This window comes from Geotrypetes seraphini, chromosome 12 (genome assembly GCF_902459505.1).
Source record: "Geotrypetes seraphini chromosome 12, aGeoSer1.1, whole genome shotgun sequence".
Taxonomy (NCBI): domain Eukaryota; kingdom Metazoa; phylum Chordata; class Amphibia; order Gymnophiona; family Dermophiidae; genus Geotrypetes; species Geotrypetes seraphini.
Genome location: NC_047095.1, coordinates 104,251,915 through 104,276,932, shown reverse-complemented (window position 1 = coordinate 104,276,932; position 25,018 = coordinate 104,251,915). Strand labels below are relative to the sequence as shown.

Here is a 25,018-nt window from a genome sequence, read left to right as displayed (position 1 = left end):
GGGCTGTTTTCTTGCACAATTTTTGTTTTTTTTTAATGTGATGTATTATGAATATTCATTTATTGATTACTATAACCTATCCTTAGATTAGTGAGCTCTAAATATTATTATGTAATTTAATTAGTAAGCTCTAAATCAATATATACACATAAAATCAGATGTATGCCTGTATGTTCCAGCATAACTCTGAAACACATGTACAGATTTCAATCAAACTTGGTATACATATGACTTACTATCTGGTGAAAAGTACTGTTGGGATGGAAATGGGGTGACATGTAAAAATGATCAAAAATGACAGATCTTAATGTCTACCCCATAATGTTTTCAGACTCAGAGATGAATATTCAGCATAACTCTGAAACGCATGGAGATATTTCAACCAAACTTGGTACACATATGACTTACTATCTGGGAACAAATACTGTGGGGGGAATGGGGTGACATGTGGGTGGGGGGAGGAGTAAGAAGTGAGTGCCATAAAAAAAATGACAGATATTTATTTATTTATTATTTAAGATTTATATACCACATAAAACTATGTGGTTAACATATTGGTTAAACACATAGAGGGGCTTAATCAAAAGAAACATCTAAGTTTGTTTCAGCCTAAGTCACAAGTTGCCCAAAGTCAGATACGGGAAAGTTCCATTTAAAAAAAATGTCTAACATATTTTTTTTTAAATCATCCAACTGTACGTCCAGCCACTGATCATCCAGACTGCTATGTCATCCATCTTTATATCCCATTTTCATCTAAAAATTTTTACAAGTCACAAACACCTAGAAAAAAAACCATTTGGGCATGGGTGGGGCCAGAAAAGTGATGGACTGGACACCCAGACATAGCACCAGAGTAGTAGGGTACCTTACAGGGCACTGCTGTGAACTTCACACAAAGGATGCCTCAGAAACATATCATTACAGCTCCCTTATAGGTCATGATGAGCCCTCTAAAACACCCCCAGAACCTACTAGACCTACCTATCTACCACCCCAATAGTCCTTATGGCTGCAGGTGCCACTTATATGGCAGTACAAAAGAGTTTGGGGGTGTTGAAATTTTTCACCATGAAAGCAGTGATTAGAGTAGCTTATGGGCCTGGGTCCTCCTCTCCATGGTTCACTAAACCACCCCAAGACCTCATAAGCCTCCTCTATGCAACTCTACTAGGCTTTCCTATGCCAGGCTGCCAGGTGCTGATGTTCTGGAGACAGATATTTAAAGTTGTTATTATGATTTTTATTGGGATAGGGGGGTCAATGATCATTAGGTCAGTGTGTGGGGGTCTGTACTTTGTGTCTGCAGTGTTTATCTGGTTACTTTGGACACCTTCTGTGGACTTACACTTGGTTTTAGATGGCCTAAGTCACAATGTCCAAGTTCCGTCTAGTTAGTGTTGTAAAACTTTTGGTTATATGCAGTACAACTAAGTCTAGGATGGCCCACATCCTGCTCAAATCCCACCCTCGACACTCATCCTGAAATGCCCCTTTTAGCTCTGGTCATTCAGCAGAACTGTGAAAGCCTAAGTCATTTTTAGATACATCTAAAACCCGGTTCAATTGTCGGCACTTGGACGACTTGTGTTACTGATCATCCAAGTGCCAATTTAGGCAATTTTTTAGATGTATTTCTGTTTCAATTATGAGCCCCATAATATACTAATCACCCTTTAGTCACAAGGATATGAACAAACATTGGACAGACATCTTATCAATTAAACGTTCAGCAATAAAACATTAAGAAGTTATACCCCAGATATTTGTTAGCACTGTATCTTACAGGAAGAAAAGAAGTAGCAACATTTTCATAGGAAAGCATTAACAAAGAGATATGTTTTCAACATTTTCTTAAAATTGATCATTCCAATACAAAATTGCAGTATGCCTGGCAAAGCATTCCAAAGTTTGACACCCACTACTGACATCATTGATGCTACAACTCTAACATGAATAATAGGCATGCTCCCCTTTAAACTCAATTTCATAGTGTTTTCAGACCTTAGATTTGTTCTAGGTTGGTAAATTTCAAACAATTCTTGTAGTACCCTTGGAGCAATATGGTACAATATCTGATGGATGACTGCAATGATCTTAAAATGTACACTTTGCAGAATAGGCAGCCAGTATAACTGTTTCAATATAGGAGATATATGTGAGCTCCTAGGAACCCCTGTAATCAATCTAGCTGCTGAACTGATCAGCATCTGCAGTGCCTTCAATTTCCCTTTAGCAACTCCTGGATACTGTGAGTTGCAATAATCTACTCTACTCAATATTAAAGCATGGACCACACTGTGAAAATCAGATGCAGGTAATAATGGTTTCAGTCTATAAAGTAGCTGCATTTGCATATAGCCTACCCTTCTTGCAGCAACTGGTCTGGGAACTTACAAGAGGGGTGCTATTTTAGATTTGGTCCTTAGTGGAATGCAAGACATAGTACAGGAGTTAACTGTGTTGGGTCTGCTAGGAAACAGTGATCATAACGTGATCAAATTTGAGCTGATACCGGGAGAAACATCACATAATAAATCTGCTGTAGGGATGTTTAATTTTCAAAAGGGTGACTATGAGAAAATGAGAAAAATGGTTAAAAAGAAGCTAAAAGGATCAGTTGCAAAGGTTAGTACTATAAACCAGGAGTGGATGTTATTTAAAAATACCATGTTTAAGTTTAAGTTTAATAGTTTCAAGTTTAATAAAATTTTGATTTGATCGCAAAATCTTACTTCAATGCAATTTACAAAATATGTTGCAAATTAGGGTGACATAAACGAATAACATTTTACTAAGCCAATGATTTCCATAACTATATACCAACCAAACACAAGGAAAAAATAAAATGGATTAAATACAATTCTAAAGTAAATAGAACAGGATAGGAATTTGAAACAAAAGGAAGGGTAAAAGATTATCTACTCGATTTTACTTATAACTCTTTCTAAAGAAAAGAAATTCTAGGAGGAATTTAAAATGTATATAGCTTAATTAAAAGCTTCCTTAAAAAGCCAACTTTTTAATAGGTTTTTAAATTTGCCAAGTGATTTTTCATCCCTTATGTTAGTTAGGAGATAATTCTAGATTTGAGGTGCTGTGACAGAAAAGATTGTATCTCTCCTGGAGTAAATGACTTTTAGTGACGGGATTAGGAGGAGAGATTTCTCTTCCGATCTTAAAGATCTTATAGGAGTATAGGGAATTAAACATTTTTCTAAAAATGCAGGGGCATTATTTATTAAAATTTTATGAGAAAGTAGGGCTATTTTGTATGAGATTCATTGATTAACAGGAAGCCAGTGTTTTTCCTTTAAAAGGGGAGTCACATGATAAAATTTTTTCTTTTAGTGATTATTTTTATTGCTGTGTTTTGTATGATTTGTATTCTGCGCGTTTCTTTAAGAGTAATTCCCTTATATAAAGCGTTACAATAGTCAATTTTTGCTATGACTAAGGAGTGTATTAAGATATTTAAAGATGCCTCATCCAGAAAAGAAGCTAATGATTAGAGAATGACACGGGGAAAAAATCTGTCCGCGTCACTGCACCGTCCCCGGCCCACCATCCTCTGCACCGCCCCATCACCGCCGTTCCCTTCACCGCCCCGTCACCATCACCGTCATCCCTTTCACCGCCCCGTCACCGCTACTGCCATCCCATTCACCGCCCCGTCACCGTCCCCGCAGCATCCATATAAGCCTCAGTACTGCGAAACACCATGAAGACAGAAGAGAGTCCTGCCACTACTACTATTGCACTGAGAATCTGTTTCAGTGCCTCTGCCTTGTAGTAAAAACAGAACATAAAATAAATCAATTGACTTGTCCTCCCTTGCAATGACATGTCCCCCATGTTCATCTATAGCTCGAATCAGGTCAATTGTGCACACTAAAAATGCAGGAGGATCTGGAACATGAGCGCAGGCAGGCAGTGATACAAAAACAGCAGACATCTGACCGATTGCAGTGTTCCGCCAACTCCCTCCCTCCATCTCACCCTAGATCTAGAGTATGCCGGCTTTCTTTTTCACCCAGCCGCACGTGCGGGTGCTCATTTGTTCAATATTCTCCTCTGATGCAACCGGAAACAGGAAGTTGCAAGAGAGGAGAAGATTGATCAACGCGAGCGCGGCTTGGCGAAAAAGAAAGCCGGCATACTCTACATCAGTGTTTTTCAACCTTTTTACACCCGTGATCCGGCAGAAATAAAATAATTATTTTGTGGACTGGCAAACTACTAGGACTAAAATTTTAAAACCCTGTTTCCGCCCCATCTCCGCAAGCTCGGTCACCTCAGTAACTATAGAAAAATAGACAAATATAGTGCAAAATATAGACAGCAGACATAAATTCTCAAAACTGACACGTTTTGATCACTAAATTGAAAATAAAATCATTTTTCCTATCTTTGCTGTCTGGTGATTGATTTCATGAGTCTCTGGTTGTGTTTCCTTCTGTCTGTGTATCCTTTCTTTCATTTCTTTCTTTCTGCACTCAGGCCCAAGAATTGTCCCTTTCTATTCCCTCCCTCTTTCCTTGCTATGTCCTTAGTGCCCCCGGTGCCTCCTTCCCATGTTTTTAGTGCCCCAGTGCCTCCTTCCAATGTCCTTAGTGCCCCTTTCTGTCTTTAGTGCCCCCCAGTGCCTCCTTCCCATGTCTTTAGTGCCCCCAGTGCCTCCTTCCTATGTCTCTCTCACTGCCTTCCACACTTTGTCCCACCCCACCTCCGAATCCTGCCTGCCTACCTTTCTCCCTCCCTAGCCAAAGCCAGCCTGCTGCCTCCCTGCCGCTCAAAAAAAAAAAAAGCCTCCTTCCTTTTCCCCTGCTCTTACCGCCATGCTCATGCTGCAGCTACTAAAGCCAACAGGAAGTCTTTCTGACTCAATTCTGAAGTCGGAGAGGACGTTCTGGGCCTGCCAGGCAGTGATTGGCTGACACAGAACATCCTCTCCGACATCAGAATTGACGTCGGAAAGACTTCCTGTCAGCTTTAGTAGCTGCAGCATGAGCATGGCGGTAAGAGCAGGGGAAAAGGAAGAAGGCTTTTTTTTTTCACGCGGACCGTCAGAAATTCAACCGGTGGTAAGGAGGAGGGAGATGGCGGGGACCGCATGATCCTTGATTGCCTCACTGCGGGGACAAGTCCATTCACCGCTCCACGGTGCGGTGAATGGCCTTGTCCCCGTCCCGCAGAGGCCACTATTTTTTCTTCCCTGTTTTGGCAGGTTACCCGCGGCTAAACATGGCTAGCCACGGGTAACCCGCCACCGTGTCATTCTCTACTAATGATCTAATCAGCCTAAGCCTATAGAAACAGTTCCTCATCAGTGAATTTATTTGGTCATGGTAGCTCAATTTCTGGTCTATAAAGATCCCAAGGATCTTTACCTTGATGACTTCTTTGATTGTACTGTTATTTATAGTAATACTAGCTCCTATTTTTTGGACTTCCCTGCACGGGAAGAGCATGACTTCTGTTTTGGATGTATTAATGGCCAACTTATTATCATGTAGCCATTTAGCGATTAAAGCTAATTTTGCATTGACTTCCGTGATTTGTTCAATTGATCTTAAGTCCAAGGGATACAAAAGTTGAACATCGTCAGCGTAGGCAAATGGTAAATCTAATTGATTGACTGATAGTTAACAGGGGAGCCAAGAATATATTAAATAGTAGAGGAGATAGAATTGATCCCTGTGGGATCCCGAAACTAGTTGCAATGGTATTTGAGGAAGAGTTGTTAAATATCACCTTTGAAGACCGTTCTGAGAAGTATGATTGGAACCAACACAGGACAGCATCTGTTATTCCCAATGATTCTAGTCTATTTAAAAGAAGATGATGGTCTATAGTATCAAAAGCTGAGGATAAGTCTAAGGAAATAAGGAGAATAGATTGATGATGATCCCAATGATAAAGGACAAATGAAGTTAAACCAATTAGAGAATGTTCTGTTTAGTGATGGTGGTGAAAGCCTGTTTGATGAGGATGAATTGCCCCGGTTTTCTCAAATAATTCTGACACTTGATTAAAGACAATTTTTTTCATCATTTTGGCCAAAAAAGACAATTTTACAATGGGTCTGAAATTTGTGGGGTCATTCAGATTTCCTTTAGGGTCTTTAGGAATAGGGTGAATAATTGAATGTTTCCATTTTTTGGGAATAATTCCAGACTCTAATGATGTAGAGATCATTTTTTTAATGTATTTTCCAAAGATATTAAAAAATTTTTTCAGGATGTATGGTGTTCAGTGTGTATGGTGTTCAGGATCTATAAGTTCAGTGTGAGAAATAATCTTTCTAAATCAGTTAGAGTAAATGTTGCAAAATTAGAACATTTCGAGATTGTGATGTTTGCAATGGTGGAAAGGTCCGACGTCATTGTTACAGTGTTTGAAAAATTATTTCTGATCCCTCTGATTTTTTCTATGAAAGAAGTGGACAGATCTTGAGCTGACAGAGAACTTTTGTACCTTGCGCTAAACGAGGTTTAAATATAGTTAAAGATTTTAAAATGGAGAATAGCGTGGAAGAATTATTTGCTGTGTGGATACGGGAAATATATTTTTTCTTTGTCTCGTTTAATTTATTTTTGTAATATTGTGCTTGGTTTTGATATCTAGATTGGTTGGTGATTGTTTTTTCCCGCCGCCATTTCTTTTCTAGAGATCGTAGCTGTTTTTTGATAAGAGATAATTCAGCTGTGTATCATGGATTTCTTTGTTTTCTGGCAGAGACAATTTTAGTTACTGTTGAACTAGTATGTCTAGAACAGTGTTCTTCAACCTTTTTACACTCGTGGACTGGCAGAAAAAATAGAATTATTTTGTGGACCGACAAACTACTAGGACTAAAATTTTAAACCCCCGTTTCCGCCCCATCTCCGCGAGCTCGGCCCCACAAATCATCTGATCCCATCCACACAAGCCTCTGTTATGATTTTATATTGAATGTATTTTATTAAAGTATAAAAAGAAACAATATTCTGTACAATTGTCATTTTATAAATACAAATAATACAGAGCAAGGATCAACAAAACCCCTGTCTCCCCTCCCCTTCACATATATCCCCTCTACTATCAAGAAAACTGAACAAGCCAAATTATTACAGAATGCTACACAGAAATATCATGCTAACAGAATACTGCAGTCACACATGACAGGAATAGTTTTAGGGGAATGTAACTAGGGCAACTGCCCCCTGGTCAGAGAGCGCCCTAAGCCAGCTGGAAGCTAAAGAAGCACTGCCTGGGTTTTGCAGTCCCCAGTTATGTCTAACACCAGCTCTAGCAGGATATATATTTCAAATCTGATATATTCTAATCACAAAATAGAAATAAAATTATTTTTTTCTACCTTTTGTCATCTCTGGTTTCTGCTTTCAATCTTCTTTTCACTCTCTTCCTTCCAGCGTCTGCCCTCTCTGTCTCTTTAATCCAGCATCTGCCCCTTCCATCCACTGTCTGTCCTCTCCCCCTTCCATATGGTAACTGTCTTCTTTCTATGCCCCTCTCCCCTTTCCATCCAGCTTGTACCCCCTCTCTCCTTTTTACATGATTCATTCCAGCTTCACTTCTCTCTTCATTTTTATCTCTCCTACACCAGATCTATCATCGTTGTCCCTCTCTGCTTATTTTTCTGCTGACCCCTTCCTATCATCAATCTCTCTACTTTCTCATGCCTGTGTCTCCCCTTCCCCTCCTCTAATCTCTCTGCCAGCTGTTTCCTTCCTTTTTTCATTCTCCCTTCCCTCCTCCTGTCCAGCAGTAACTCTCTTCCCTTCCTCCCCTCCCAGCAGCATCTCTCCTTCTCCCTCTCCAGTAGCAGCTGTCCCTTTTTTTCCCCTTGCCCTCAAGCTTCCCTCCAGGTCCAGTAACAGCTGTCCCTTTTTTTTCCTTTGCCCAGCAGCTTCCCAGACTCCTTTCCCTCCTCCCCTCCCAGCAGCATCTCTCCTTCTCCCTCTCCAGTAGCAGCTGTCCCTTTTTTTCCCTTGCCCAGCAGCTTCCCAGACTCCTTTCCCAACTCCCCTCCCAGCAGCATCTCTCCTTCTCCCTCTCCAGGTCCAGTAGCAGCTGTCCCTTTTTCCCCCTTACCCAGCAGCTTCCCAGACTCCTTTCCCTCCCCCTTCCCAGCAGCATCTCTCCTTCTCCCTATCCAGGTCCAGTAGCAGCTGTCCCTTTTTTTTCACCATGCCCAGCAGCTTTCTCCCCTCCCAGCAACTCTCCTTACTTGCCAGCACTGTGATTCAGTAAGGCAGCCTCGGGTCCTTTGTTGGGTCGCACCGCCTCTGAGGAAAGCGGAAGTTGCATCATCAGAGGCGGCCCGACTCAGCAAAAGCTCCAAGGCTTCCTTTTTGAATCGCTGCATTTGTAAGGATAGCCGCTGGGAGGGGAGAAAGCACAGTGTGAGGCTCCCTATTATCTCTCCGGCCCTGTGCGAGTGACAGCTCCTCGATCTTGCCGATCCTGCGCGGACCGGCAAAAAATTGAAGAAGTTGATTGGGGATGAAAATTCTGCACAGAAATTTTTTGATATGAACATCATATCTATAGTATGTCCTGCTAAATGGAAGCTCAGACCAGATGTATTCCATGTATCAGCAAAGGTGGAAAGAACAGGAAAAAAGAGCTGGTGTGGTTAAAATGTGAAGTGAAACAGGCTATTAGAGCAATAAAAAACATCCTTTAAAGAATGAAAAAAATGAAGAAAATAAGAATCACAAGCATTGGCAAGTTAAATGCAAAGCATTGATAAAGACAGTTAAGAATAAATATGAAGAGAAACTTGCAAAAGAGACAAAATCTCAAAGCAATTTTTTAGATACATCAAAAGCAGATAACCTATGAGGGAATCTGTGGGACCAGAAAGACTGAACTGGAAATGGTTTTCAAGGGTAATGATGCGGAGGAACTGAAAGAAATCTCAGTGAATCTGGAAGATGTACTGAGCCAAATTGACAAGTTCAAAAGTGATAAATCACCAGGACCAGAAGGTACACATCTCAGGGTATTAAAAGAACTCAAAAATGAAATTGCTGAACTGCTGTTAGTAATCTGTAACCTATCGCTAAAATTGTCTGTAGTACCTGAAGATTGGAAGGTGGCCAATGTTACACCTATTTTTAAAAAGGGCTCCAGGGGAGATCCAGGAAATTATAGACCGGTAAGCCTCTCTTTGGGCTGGGCAAAATGGTACAAACAATTAGAAAAATAAAATTGTGAAACACATAGACAAGCATGATTTAATGAGATGGAGTCAGCATGGGTTCAGCTGAGAGAGATCTTGCCTCACAAATTTGCTTGATTTCTTTGAAGATGTGAATAAACATGTGGATAAAAGTGAACCAGTTGATATAGTATATCTAGATTTTCAGAAAGAGTTTGATAAAGTTCCTCATGAGAGGCTCTTGAGAAAATTGAAGTGTCATGGGATATGTGGCAAACTTCAGTTGTGGATTAGGAATCGGTTATCAATAGAAAATCTGAGGGTAGGGATAAATTATATTACATTAGTGATTTCTATTCCACCATTACCTTGTGGTTCAAGGCAGATTACAAAATGAGTTATCTGGCTATTTCCAGAGGAATTGAAGAGTAGAGCGGGTTGCTTCAGAGAATTGGGATGAGTCTTATCATTTTCAAAATTGGCTTTCCCATCATCAAACAGCTATCCAAGCACACTCCCAAGATGGTCATCTCCTTTTTCAGTGGCAATTTCTTCCCTATCACAATTACATTATCTATCTCAAAGTTGTCTCTTTTGACCTTATACCACCATTATCTCTGTTTTGTTAATGTTTAACTTCAAGTCATGTTAATCCATCCATCCCACAACTTTTTCCATATATCTTTGAAAGCACGATTGCATGTTGGAAACATCATTAATTGGGAAAAAGAGCAGAGTACCATCAGTGTATATTCTTTACTGTACTCCCATCTTCTGAAACTTTCTCCCTGGGGAGGCCATATATATTAAACAAAATTGCAGAGAGGGCTGATCCCTGAGGGACTCCTCTTTTAACCACAACTACTCGAGACAGTTTCCTTACTTCTTATCCTTAGTGCTCATTCCTTTAAATAAGATAAAAACCATTGCAAAACCTTTCCTGCTACTCCCAGCATTTCCAACTTTCTCAGTAAGGTATCCAGATTTACATTGTCAAAAGCCCCAGAGATATCTAAGGATACCATACAAAAATTTTTCCTGTTTATCAATTCCCTCTCTCAAGACCTCCGATACTGAAAGCAGTAGTAGTTCTACACTGTGTGCATGACATAATCCAAATTGAAACTCATCCAGACAGTTTTCTTGTAAGATAAATTTGTTGATTCAATATTACTTTATCAATTATTTTCCCCAAGAAAGGCACAACTGAAATAGGTCAAAAATGTTTCAAATCCTCAACATCCAATCCCTTACCGTGAATTCCTTAGTATCTAATCCATAAACACATGGACAGATTTCAATCAAACTTGGTATGCATAAGACTTACAATCTGGGCAAAAATACTAAGGGGGTAAGGGGGTAATATTTGGTAGGGGAAGGGGGTAGGATGGGGTAACATAAAAAATGACAGATAGTGTCTAATCCATAAATGCATGGAGAGACTTCGATGAAAAATGGTACACATATGACTTACTATCTGGGGACAAACACTATTTGGGGGGAAGAGGTTACTTGTGGGTGGGGGGAAGGGGTGACATAAAAAACAACAAATATTAGTAACTAATCCATAAATGCGTAGACAGATTTCAACCAAACTTGATACACATATGACTTATTATCTGAGGAAAAATACTGTGAAGGTGGGAAGGGATGACATGTAAAAATGATCAAAAATAACAGATATTACTTTCTAATCCATAAATGCATGGAGAGATTTCAACCAAATTTGGTATACTCTATGGGAAAAATACTGTGTGGGGAGGGAAGGGGTGACATGTAAAAATCAATCTGATACCTGAAGATTGGGACAAATAAATATCTGGGCAATGCTGAGTGATCAGCTAGTATTATTATATAACTTAATAAGTTTTTATAAATTTATCTCCTTGAAAGTGGTCACATCCGATGTGAGGCTGTGCTAATGTATCTATGTTCTGATAAGAATCAACACTTTTTTACAAGTACCTTCCTAAGTATGAAATATGCTGTTGCACATGATGACCATTTAAAATTAAATAAAAGGAACATTCTTTTTCAGAAACAACTGTCCAATATCAAATGAAGTTACACAACATGCTTTCTCAATCTTCAGAAACCTCCACAGTTCAGATGCAATCCAAGTTGCCATCCTGGTTGCAGGAAATTAACCAAGGAAGGAAAACCCATCTGCTGCTATGATTGTATTCCGTGTGCAGAGGGAGAGATCTCCAACCAAACTGGTGGGTGATATGGAAAGCATGGGATACAAATAAATATGGAGTATATATTATGATTCTTGTTCTTGAAATTAGGGAGGGATGTATTGTAGGTCTCCAAAAATTGTAATTCAGTTTCAAGTTTATTTATAATTTTGTATACTGCTTATCAGATATCTGAGCTATGCACATAATCATAAAAATTTAAAGAAATATGGGGTGTCGAGGACAAACTCACAATGACATATAATTACATATGATAAGGAGTGGGAAATGTAATGATTGATCTGATAGAGATATAAAAAGGGAGAACATAAGGGTGAATGGCCTGGAAGCATGACAAGATGGATGGGTAGTTGAGAAGCTCCTCATAACCAGGCATACATTTATGGTTGAAATTTTCTCTAAACAAAAGATTTAGGGTTTTTTTCAGTGGATTTCTGACTTCATTTGATGGCATTCACGAAACAAACAAAAATTGACGCTGCCTTTTCAGCGGGGGGGAAACTAAATGGCTTAAAGTGGATTCTATAATGCCCTCTACAGCTCCCATACCTGCTGAAGTGGTTGAATCCATGGATATTTTAGAGGAGTTTTGTGCCATTAAACTGCTGCTGAAAGAAAATGCAGAAAATATGGTGGCGGTATGGGAGGAGGTGTCACAGATGTAAAAGCAAATGGAGTTAGTGAATCACTACATGGAACAGCTTGAGAGTCATGTTGAGAAGACAGAAAAGGGGCAGGCACTGTACAGAAAGGATCACAAGGCTTTACAGGAAGTGGAAAGGAGACTGGAGGAATATGAAAATCATTCGCGTCAGAACAATTTGAGGATCCTAAGTTTATCGGAGGGGGTGGAAGGAAAAGACTGCATTACTTTTTGGGAAAATATGATATCTAAATTGCTTCCCCTCTCTGGTAGACATGCACTAGAGACTGAGCGAGCCCACAGAATTCCAGCACAGAAAGTTAACGGTCAGACAAGGCCCAGACTGTTGATTTTTCAGGTGCTGCATTTTCAACAGACGATGGAAATTTTATGATTAGCCAAGGAAAATAGGCAATTAAAATACCAAGGATCAAATATAATCTTTGTACTGGATTTAGTTAGGAGAACTGCTAGTACACAAAAGCAATTCCTATTACTACGGCCACAACTATGGCAGCTTGGGCAAAATATGGCCTTTTCTATCCGGCAATTATAAGGATCACTCATGGAAATCATACTGTACAATATGATGATCCAATTAAATTGAAGGAATATATTTTCCAGCAGACTGAACCAATGTCTTAGGAAGATGTTCTGCTTTATTGGCTTAAATTTGATTTACTTTGGGCAATTGTATAAAAGGAAAGGAAAATATGGTAACATTAATATTCATAAGATACTTTCAATATTTTTAACAGATGGATTTTAATTTAGGTGGTGATGAAGGTCATTAAAATGGAATGCTTTTGTTTGAACGATTAAGTATGGCATGAGACAGTCTTGAGTTCTGAAAGTACGGCTGCAAGATGCTGACTTGACTTTTGCGGTCTAATAATGACTAACTTGTATGGCTGTGATTATTCTTTGAAATACACACTTGTTTTCATATCATTTTGGCAATGCGGTCCATAGTTAGATGTTAAGATAAGTTAACATTTAATACTATTTCATTTAGGAAGCAGCTTGTAGATTGTGTCTTTGATTGTTTTTAAAATATTTAGAGAGGGATGATTGAGTTATTTATTGGGCTTCTGTGGGTACGTGTTTACTGCGTTTTTAATGAAGATTTATTTATAGGGGGATAGATTAGGGTAAGATTATTTATTTCATGTTCTTTATGATATCTAACGTGATTATATATTATATTTTGCATTGATTATTATGAATTAATTGATCAATTATAGCACAGATTGATATGTTGGGAGGAGTTACAAGTTATTGGTGATATTAGTAATATTAATTTTTATTAAATGAATTAAACAAGTTGATGTTTCTTTAAGACTTGATTACTTAATTTAATATTCATAAATGTTATATAGGAGTTATATGTAAGTGGGGTAATTTAATTATTTAATTTGTTAATTATCTATGATATTTATGTATGGATGTAGTACGTAGACTTTATTTAGGAATTTGATATAATTGTTTTAATTCATGATAAAAGCAAGAACACAATTCAAATTCTACTGTCTACTATTTAAAGTAACCCATGGAGCTTCACCAAGTTACCTAAACAACCGCCTATACCGCAACCTCACACACAGAATAAGGAAAACTCAAAGCCTATTCACCTACCCACCTCTCAATGGTACTCGACACAAGAAACTTTACGACAACCTTCTGGCGACACAGGCAGCGAAAATTGACCCAACCGTCTCCAAACTGCTGACCAAAACAACAGACATAAAAGTGTTCCAAAAAGAAATCAAAACTCTTCTATTCAAAAAACACCTCCCATCATTCTAACCTCCATCCTACTCGCACATGCATATTCCTTCATGAATACCACCCCTATAGTATCTCCTAGCCAATTCTTCAAACCATATCCCCAAAATTATATTCAGAAACTTAAACAAGCAACCTCCATCTGTAACCAGAATATTTCTTCCCTCAACGTTATGTAATAATCTTCTATAACCTGAATGTATTGTTATTCTTACCTGATATGTAAACTTGATATGTAAACGTGATATGTACTTGATATGTACTTGATATGTAAACTTCCTGGAAATGTCCAGATTTCTTCTAATTTTGTAATCCGCTTAGAACCGCAAGGCACAGGCGGAATAGAAATCACTAATGTAATGTAATGTAATATTGGAACCTCCCCAAGCTCATGGAAAATCTCCAAGATTGGTTATATTTAGAATGGCAAATCATGTTCCCATTATGATTGTTTCATGTACTGAGTATTAAACTGCCTAGATATGCTAAACACAATAGAATTTTATTTGACATTTGGAAAACCTTAAAATTTATTAATAAATTAACAGATGTTCCAGTAGAGATGTCCACTTATCAATCCTTATGGGTAAACTCCAAGATTCAAATCGGCGGTTCTGGGATCTTTTGGAAGAATTGGATGCAGGCAGGCATTCGAACATTAGATGATGTTATCTCTAATGGGAAACTGCTGGATTTTTCATGACTGCAACAGTTGTTTGATAGTCCAAAGTCTCAAAATTATAGATAGTTGCAGTTGAAGCAAGCCATTCAGAGTGGGTTCCCTGACTGGCGAAATTTAAAAACTCATTATAGCCTGCAGATCCTATCCTTCCAGACAGATTTTTTTTAGGACATCAGGCTGCCCAGTGGTATAAATTAATTTCTGAATTCTTGAATAAGAAACAAAAAAATAGCCTTAGAGATATTTGGAGTATCAAGATAAAGCAGTATATTTCTGTGACGCGATGGCCACAAATTTGGACTTGGAAGATGAAGTGTACAGCGTCAGCATCTATGAGACAAACTTGGTTTTTCCTGTTACATAGATCTTTTTGGACCCCTATTAGGTTATATAAATTAGACAGTTCTAAATCTAATAGATGCTGGCACTGTCATTTAGACATAGGGACGCTGGATCATATGTTGTTCTTTTACCCATTAATACTCAGTTTTTTGAAATCTATATGGGACAGATTAATGCAATTCTTGGATCTTCTTTCCCATTAACATATGAGCTGGTTATATATGGAATATTACTGCATGTTAAACCCCCTATAGACCTTTATAAAAGTCATCTTTTTTTAGTCATGACTGGGATTGCTGTACAGATAATAACACTTAGGATAAATCATGATCATCTTAATTTCTCTTTTTGGTGTGCAAATTTATGTTCCACATATAAGAATGAGAAAATGTATGCGGATTTATTGGGTTTGGTTTGGGAGCCATTAGTTTGGGAGCCGTTGACATATTTTATGAATGTAGTATAATTGGCTTGTTTCTTTAATTTGGTATACTTTTATTCACATCCAGGGTGGGTGGGGGGAGGGAGGGAACACTTAAGTATTATATAAGTTAGTTGTTAAAAGTTTTAAATATGTGTTCACTATTGATTTATTGGTTATTTAGTGGAAGGGTGGGTTGGATAAAAATACTATATGTATATATTTATAAGATGAAACTGTGTTTTGGGTTTTATTCTCTGATTGTTATATATATAATCGCCAGGGTCCACTATAAATGCACCTGTTTAATTTCAAAATCCTACATGGTATCCTCCCTCCCTTTATCCCTCTTTCTTGGAATTCCTCAAACCCTAATACCACCAGATCCTCCCACAAATTAAAACTCGCTAAAAGGCATTTCCCACACAGGAAAGCTAGGGACCGCTCCACTTCAAAATCACTGAGCTCTGGAACAACCTTACCTCCCCTCTTCGGAACTTGAGCTCTCTCCAAGTTTTCCGCAAACATCTGAAAACCTGGCTTTTCTCAAAAAATGTAAATCTCCCTTCAACTTAGGAATCAAGGAAACTCTTATATCTTGGCATCCCAAGTCCTCTAAATTTTCTTCACACTTCTACCTCTAACCCTCTGTTGTAGTTCCTTCCTATTTTTCCTACTGTAAACCGCGTCGAGCTCTACGAACGTGGAGATGATGCGGTATACAAACCTAAGGATTAGATTAGATTAGATTAGATATATTGCATTGCTAAGTCTTTTTCAAAAATTTATAAAATATTTACAAAAAAAGGGAGATCACAGGCTGGGTGAGACTATTTTTTTCTTTACAAAATTTGGAAAATACTTGATAAGATTATTCTCTTCCCACCAGCTGGCCAAACAGTCATGGTGATTCAGGAACTGTTTCTTTAAAAACAAAATACCATAGGGTAGGATACAGACAGAGAGGGCATAGGATGAAGCTAAGTGGTGATACTAAGGAATAATTTAAGAAAATGCTTTATAGAAAAGGTGGTAGATATTTGAAATGGCCTCTCAATAGAAGTGGTAGAGCTGAAGCAGGCATGTGGGATCTCTTTTGGCGAAGAGAAGATAATGAATGGTGGGGAAGGGCAGACTCAATGGGCCATTAGGCCTTTAACTGCTGTCATGTTTCTATCTTTCTATGAAAACTGAGGCCCTCAGCTTAGTCTAAGCACAGAGATGGTCTGAAAGAAAAAATGCCTCAATTTTTTCTTATTAAAATTATGTAGAGCCATGCTATCACCAAAATGTTCTTTAGTAGAATTTTTTAAGATTATGCGTTAAACACTCACTTTCTGTATTTATAGTTGAAGGAGGACTTACATTCAGATTTTGTAGACATTGTAAGTATTGCATATTACTTTGTAATAGAGTGGTTTATAAATTTTTAATAAAATAAAATGAAACTTGCCCTGTCCCAAGATGGCTTATAATATAAAGATTTTCTCCCATTGCTGTAAAACTGATGAGGACCTGTTTACAAAAGTCAGGTAAGTTGGTTTAAAAATTAAAATGCCTTTTGAAAATCTAGATGCACAATATAAACCAGCTCACCTTTATCCACATGTTCATTCACACCTTCAAAAAATATAGTAGGTTGGTGAAGCAAGATTTCTCTTGACTAAATTCATGTTAGCTTTCTATAATTAACTAGTGTTTAAGCCCGTTAGATTAACGGGTGCTAGATGTCTCCTGCTTTTGAACCTGGGCAGGGGCAGAGGCAGAGCCGGGGCGGGAGGGAGTGACGGTGGGAGAGCAATTTCAAAGCTTCAGCAGCGGCGGCTCCTTGACCAATCCGCGCTTACAACGTCCCCACACTTGTGGTCTGGCTGGCTCCCCCACCAAAGCCCTTCGCAGCGGCAGCCCCTCCCACATCCGTCCCCGTGTCCCAAGCCTCTCCGAAGGCCGGCTCCCACGAAAATGGTACCCCCCTGTCCAAAGCCGCGGCGGAAGCCTCCCTCAAGACACATTTCAAATCTGACATATTGTAATCACAAAACAGAAAATAAAATTATTTTTCTTACCTTTTGTTGTCTGGTCATTATTCATATCATGTAGGGGTCCCAGGCTATGGTTGGCTTTTGATAACTCGCTTGCCAGGGCCCCTTCTTTCTTCTTCCCTCCCTCCATCCCTGCAGCTGAAGACAGGCACCTCCCCCCAGTGGTCTGAGACAGGAGGGAGCAGTTAGGAGAGGGTCTAAGGCTAAAGAGGGGCTCAACAGCGCCCAACCACCTTTCCTTCCCTCCCTCCATCAGGTGCAGTGAATCCACCAATGTTAAAAGGAGCCGCGTCGAAATCGGAGGCCTGCCACTGCTGTAGCATGTTCCCCTCTGCCTTGGTCCCGCCCCTTCTCTGACATATGGGACCGCGGCAGAGGGAATGTGTTACGGTGGCGGCAGGGCTCCAATTTCAAAGCAACTCATTTTAACATAGGCGGAGGTAAACTGTACCTGATGGAGGAAGGGAAGGAACGGTGGGCCAAATTTCGGCAACGGCAGGAATTGTTTTGCAGGCCAAGCACCGTGAAACTTTGTTTCTTTAGGCAGCCCCGGTTGTTTACTTGGATTCAATGTGAGCCGGGTGAGGAAGGCAGCCGCAGCCTCGTGGCTAAGTAGGGGGACAACAATGGCGCTTATGCTCAAGCCCCCGCCGCAGCTCCTCTCTCGATCCTGGTGCGGTTCGAGAGGGGAGTCGTGGCGGCGGCTTGAACATAAGCGCGATTGTTGTCCCCCTACCTAGCTGCAAGGCTGCGGCGGGGTTTCCATGGCAACCCGATCGCGGATCTCAGTGTAGGGCCGGGTCTGGCGGCGCCGTGTAGTGCGGAAGCGGGAGGCGGGACCTCAGCACAGCGCCGCCGGCCCCCAGGAGCTCGAGGCCGGCTGCGGACATGCCTGGCGTGGCATGGTGCAGGAGGAACAGTGATCGGTGGAGAGCAGGTGATGACAGTGATAGGTGGCGCGAGGTGGAGAGTAGGTGATGACGTAAAACGTGCGCATGCGCACTCGTGTTTTCGCGACGGATCAGGGAACACGGTTTTTTTAGTGCGCATGCGCGGCCTAGCATTTTATTATATTAGATTCCTGCTTATATAAAAGTTCTATCATTTTCTTCTTTATAATAGTCTACCATGTTGCTTGGCACCAACATCAGACTCTGGAACCCTTTTTATAAATTGGTGTCACATGGGTCACCCTCCAGTCTTCCAGTACAATGCTAGGTTTAAAGATAAATTACTAACACTAGCTCTGCATGTTCATTTTTCTATTCTATCAGCACTCTGGTATATATACCATCCAGTACAGGCACTTTGCTTATGTTCAATTTGTCAAACTGACCCATTATATCTTCCAGTGTTTGAGAGATCTGTTTCAGATGCAAAATGCAGCAGTCAGACTGATCTTTGGGCTGAGGAAGTTTGACCACGTGACACCCTACTACCGGCAGCTGCATTGGCTGCCAATGGTGGCGCACGTAAAGTTTAAATTTGCCTGCTTCTGCTTTAAAGCACTACAAGGACTTGCCCCTAAATACATAACTGACCTTTTCTCCTTCTCAGCCAACAGACACAAGAGAAGCTCACATTCCAATTTTGTTTCCCCCCCCAGTTCGAGATTGTAAACTGAAAAAACACCATGAACACCTTCTCTCACACCAAGCAGCATCATGGGGTAAAAACCTAGAACAATTGCTTTTGCCCACTACTTATGGGGAATTTAGGAAACGTCTAAAAACACACTTGTTCCTAAAGCATCTAGACAACTGATCCTCTCTTCTTTCTCCCCTCTATAGCGATTAACTTGTCCTTTTGATCTCTCTCTCCTCAACAATGAATTTCCTGTCCTATTAATTCTCTTTCTTCCTCCCCTCTTAAAGTCATTTCAATTTGTTACCTTTGCTTAATCTTCTGTAAACCGCATAGAACTTCACGGTATTTCGGTATATAAGCTGTTATTATTATTATTTCAGTTTCTCTAGTTTTATCAGCATTGACTTCCATTTCTGGTACTGGTATCTGCCCATTATCTTCCTAATTGATGACGGCCTTGTCTTCACTGAGAACCACTTCCTGCATTTATTTCAGGGAATTCAAATACACAATCTTGTAACTGTATGACCTGGTTTCTCGGGGGGGCTATGCTTCTCCTCTCCAAATGTGGCTGGGCTTTTGGCTTCATTTCCTGTATCTTCAATGCTGCTGCTCTCTGTTCCACCTCTTTCCATTCCACTGCTAGGCTTGTGGAAACTAGCAAGAAGTATAGACTGTTCTTTAATCACTTGACTCCTCCTGAGAGCTGTGGGCTTCTCTAAATTGGTTCCCTGCTTGCAGCATGGTATGACCTGTTTAGCAGTCCTACCTGTATCTTGGCTTCCTCGTTTTATGGTTCCTACCAGGGCTGACTTTATGTTACTGAACCCAGACCTAAGAAAAGATAACTTGGTACCAGGTTGCCTGAGTACACTTTCCATAAGTTTCAAGTTTATTAGTTTCTTGATATACCATCCATCAAAAATATCTAAATGGTTTATAATAAGAGAAATTCTATAAAAAATAATAATTAAAACCTTTTTTTTATTTTTTATAAAATTTTAAAAAGGGGTTGTAGAGAATACATAACTAACATGACCCATTAGGGAGAGGGAAGGGGAATACAACATTACATTTACCCCCTGTTTTACTAAGGTGTGCTAAGCATTTTAGTGAGCATTTAGCCCATGCTAAATCTATGTGCACTCTAACCACTAATGCATCCATAGACTAACATGCATGCATTAGCATTTAGCATGTGGTTAGTGCTGCAAACAGGGAACCAGTTTAGAGAAGCCCACAGCTCTCAGGAGGAGCCCTTTGTAAACATAATAATAATAATGGGAAAGGGTCAGTAAGAAAATTGTTGGTCTTGCTCTTATGAATAATTAAGACTGACATATTGAATGCATCCTTGAATAGGAATGTTTTTAGTTGAGGTCTTGGGGAATTGAATTCCAAAGTGATGGAGCTGTGACTGAAAAAAAAACCAATTTATCAGTAGTATCATAAACAATCTGGTGGATGGAGGGGATTATTAGCAAATTTTGGGAGTTAGATCTGAGTGTTCTCGATGGTGTGTATGGCATGAGGATTTTATCAATAAAAGCTGGAGAGTGCACAAGTCTGGTTTTAAAGGTGCTAAGTAAGATTTTATAGGTAATTCAATGAGGGATAGGCAACCAATGAGCATCTCAGAGAAGAGGAGTTACATGGTCATTTTTAAGGTGGGAGATTTGTATATGAGTTTTTCTGCTGTTTCCTATATATGTCCCTTTTCCCCCATCTCTGAACTGTGATATGGGCATACATTTTTCTGTAGACTGGGACAGTTTAGCCATTCTTTCACTTGTGACTGCTTTCCCTGCAGCCAGCCCATCATTGAATCAACCTAGAGCAAGAAATAGAAGTGTAAAGCATGGGCAGAAAGCTAAGGTCCCACTAGTAGTTCAGGAGACAGGTGTCAGGGCAGAAGTAAAGCCAGAATCTGCTTTGTCACCCTATTCTTCCTTTCTTAAGCATACTGAAAAAATCTGCTTTAAACCTCAAGCCTTCCTCCCTGACTAGGGAAGGGTAAAAAATAGGGGTGGGGGACTAGCAGAGCTGACGTGCCTCAGTTACTCCATTCTGTTGCTTAGGGAAACTGAGCAATGCAGAAACCTTACCTGGATACATTTTACTCAGCTTGGAAACCTAATGAGCCAGAGCAGCACTGAACTGGAGACCTAAGAAACCTCCCAGCCATGGAGGAAGCTCAGGAGAGAAATTGAGTTCCTTAACCTGTGCCCTGTAGCAGAGCTCTAACAGAAGGGAAAAGGAAAGTCAGGTTCAAGGCTCTCAAACAGAAACTTTCCTGGGATGAGGAGTTCTCAGGTGAGGAGTATCCAGAAGGTGCTTTATGAAAACATTTGAACCCACTGGTGTGGGGTGAGGAACACTAACTGAGGAAGAAAGCTCTATGGAAATAAAAGAAGATACATAGATTGAATAACCCAGAATATACGGCACAGTCCAGAACCAGAAGAAAGTGTGATAGATGAATGTATGAGTGAGTAAGCTGGTTATGGGAACAAGCCTGACTGTGTTTAAATAGAATGATCTTGAAGAATAAAGAATATGAAATGAACTGATTATAAAGCTAAGAGTGAGTATGCAAAGCTGTGGGGGTGGGGAGAGACAGAGTTCATCAGCACTGCTGCTAACAGGAGCCTGATTTAAAAACCCGGAAGAGAGTGGAATTTGCTTTTAATGTCCCAAGGTTTGCTACTCCAGGAACACTGAATATTAGGGGAACATTTGTTAGGTACAGGATCACAAAATCACAATAAGGGTGGAAGCTCCCACAGCTTCTGGACTTAGCTTGATGGAAAGGTCAGTTAGGTGAAATTGTTTCAGTGCTTGATACCTTCCAGGATTAATGTGGAGAAAAGATAAAGTAGGAAGTTGTTCATTCCTGCCAGCAGGCAGACCAGCAGGGTGAGGTGCCCACAGGGGTGTCTTCAAGAATTGAATTGAAGTGGCAGCCATGTTGTGCATAGCTTACAGCTGTTTGGACCTGTTTTGGATTAAGGTGGTGAACAATTGTGAATAAGTTCCAAGAATAAACTGAATGTCTGAAGATAGCTGTATGAAGAGTGGAATATGCTGTTTTTTAAATTCACACCCCTGAGAGGATTCTAGATTTCCATACAACTCACCTGATCACCCTTCCAACCATCCCAATAAGGTTTGAGATATATGTTCTTCTTAATACTTTGACCCATAACTCCCTGATGAAGGGCCAGAGACCTCAGCCCTAAATCATACCTCTAGCACTTATTACATTAGGGATTTCTATTCCGCCATTACCTTGTGGTTCAAGGCGGCTTACAAAAGATTTATAAACGGGGTTACAATGGAGGAATCGATGATACATTAGAGTAGTAGATAGGTAATTTCAGGGTAGGATAAATACAGTTTACAGGAAATTGTGTAAATGGAGGTAACATTAAAAGCATAGTTGTTATTGCTGGTGTAGTGTCTATATTGGCGTTGTTAATAGTAGGTGGAGTTAGGGCTGATTTAGGAGTTTCTTAAAAAGTATTGTTTTTATTTCTTTTCTGAATGTCTTGTAGTCTGATGTGGTCATCAGTAGGTTGGAGATTCGGGTATCCAGTTTTTGCGGCTTGAGTGGCTTATTATCCTGCATTCACCGTGGGCCTCATCTGGGGCAGCCTCCTTGGAGCGGCTGGGGCACGGGCAGTGTGTCTGGGAGGGAATGCATGGATGGGAGAACATCGCAGGGGAGGAGACATAGGCATCCTGGGACTGTCTGCCAAGTCTCTTCCCTGAAGAAGCCCTTTCTGGAAACGTCAATCGCTTCTCCTAAACTTACTTGCTCCACTTCATCACTGACGCTGAAACCGTGGATTGAAGACAAAGTTTTATTTTATTTTTCTTTCCAGCTTATGATTTATCTTTAATCTTATCTATTGTTTTGCCTTTTGTCTTTGTTTTGTTCTATTTCTATCATTTAAATTTCTCCAGAATTCTACTGTTCAACGGCTCCCCCTTCTGCTTCTATTCCTTTCTCTCATCTCTTCTACCTTCCAAAGTATTTAGATCAATGCTGTCTTGTTAAAATGTTTATTTTATTTTTATTTTTCCTCTAACTCTACTTTTCACTTCTCTATTACCCTCCAGGTACTTTAGTTAGATTGTGAGCCTTCGGGACAGTAAGGGAATTTTTCAAGTACCTTTCTTATTTCTAATCTTAATGTATATTTTCTGTAAACCGCTTAGAACCTAACGGATGTAGCGGTATATAAGAAATAAATTACATTACATTACATTACATTACATTATTATGGGTGTCTCTCATGCATTACAAGTGGTGCACTAATGATCCCCAATTGCTCATGTTGCTTTGTCAGCTTTTCAGAACTATCTCTAGGAGTCAAATTATCAAATACAGCTGAATCATTCTTATTTGATAGACTGTAGTACAATGAATCAGAGCCACTATGTTCAATTTGAGCTTGAAAAGCAACAAAAATGTCTGAGGAATGCTCATTCCCTCTACCTAACCCCCAAGAGCCACCACCATTAAAGGCTGGGTGATTGGTATGAGCAAGAGAAGAGTTAGGTCTTCCCCAGTGAAATTGGAAGGGTTCAGGATTCAGACTGGGGGAATAGTTGCAATTTTTTTTTTTTTTTTTTTGCAATGGTCTGTGGTATCTGCTTGTGGGTAGCATGAGTGCATATAATACCTGCTCTTACATGCAGCCATGTTATTTGCAGACATTAGAGGTAAACTACCAAGTGCTAACTCAATATGCAGTTCACAGTACTTCACTCACCATGCAATTAGTATGAATTAGACCGCTCTGTCTTGGCTGAGTTGTGAAGGTTATAAGGCTCATGATATTTATGTACACTTTAGTAAATGGACCTCATGATATATGTGAGATAATGAGATGATCATCTTCTTTCTCAGATATGGACACTTGTACAACATGCCCGGATGATCAATGGACAAATCAGAAAAGAGATGCCTGTATCCCAAAAGTGATAACTTTCCTGTCTTTTGAAGAGCCTTTAGGGATTGCTTTAACTTCCATCAGCATTTTCTTCTTTCTCATCACTGCTGTCATCTTGGGAATCTTTATTTATTACAGAGACACTCCTATAGTGAGAGCCAACAACCAATACCTCAGTTACATTCTCCTCATCTCCCTCATGTTCTGCTTCCTCTGGTCATTGTTATTCATTGGGCATCCTGAAGATGTTACGTGCATTCTCAGACATACTATTTTTGGGATCACTTTCTCCATTGCTCTCTCCTCTGTACTGGCAAAAACCATCACTGTGGTCACAGCCTTCCAAGCCACCAAACCAGGAAGCAAGATCCATAAATGGATGGGTTCCAGAGTTTCTAATTCTATAGTCCTTTCCTGTTCACTTATTCAAACAGTTTTGTGTGTTGCCTGGTTGTACACTGCTCCCCCATTTACATTTCTTAATATGAGATCAGAAATTGGAATAATACTAATTGAATGTAATGAAGGATCAGTAATTGCATTTTACTGTGTTCTGGGTTATCTGGGATTTCTGGCTAGTATTAGCTTCATAATAGCTTTCCTAGCAAGAAATCTACCTGACAGTTTCAATGAGGCCAAGAATATCACCTTCAGCATGCTGGTCGTCTGCAACGTCTGGATTTCCTTCATTCCAACATACCTGAGCACCAAGGGCAAGTATACAGTGGCAGTGGAGATATTTGCTATTCTGGCCTCTAGCACTGGACTGTTGGGCTGTATCTTTTTCTCTAAATGCTATATTATTCTGCTGAGGCCTGAAAGGAACAACAAGAAGGACCTAAGAAAAATATAGGTGCCCTTTTATTAAACTGCATTAAATGCTATCGCATAATTAATATGGGGAAAATGATTAATCAGAAAGTGCATTAAATATTTTTGTAGTAATTTGCCAGTCAGCATGTACTAATCGAAGGTGGTGGGTATTAGGAAGGGCATGGGCATTCCAGTGTTGTCTTCCTAGTCCATTAAAATGATGAAATGAAAACTGAATAATGTAGACTTAACAAAGAAGTTAGAACTTCCTAAACAGTAGGTATAAAGTGCTCGTACCTTAATTTTTACAAGTTCCAAGCACTAAATATAAAATTAGCATTTGTCCTGAAACAAAAAAAAGAAGAAAATACTGGC

General features: G+C 39.8%; 1 protein-coding gene across 1 annotated transcript in view; it reads left to right on the top strand.

The window, feature by feature from the left end:
• Positions 1 to 24,683, top strand: part of LOC117346212 (extracellular calcium-sensing receptor-like) — a 65,490-nt gene extending 40,807 nt beyond the window's left edge. Inside the window, exons 5-6 of the mRNA XM_033915614.1 lie at positions 11,262 to 11,388; positions 23,788 to 24,683. Of these exons, the coding sequence (XP_033771505.1) occupies positions 11,262 to 11,388; positions 23,788 to 24,683 (1,023 nt within the window). The remainder of the gene's footprint in view (positions 1 to 11,261; positions 11,389 to 23,787) is intronic.
• The last annotated feature ends 335 nt before the right edge of the window (positions 24,684 to 25,018 follow it).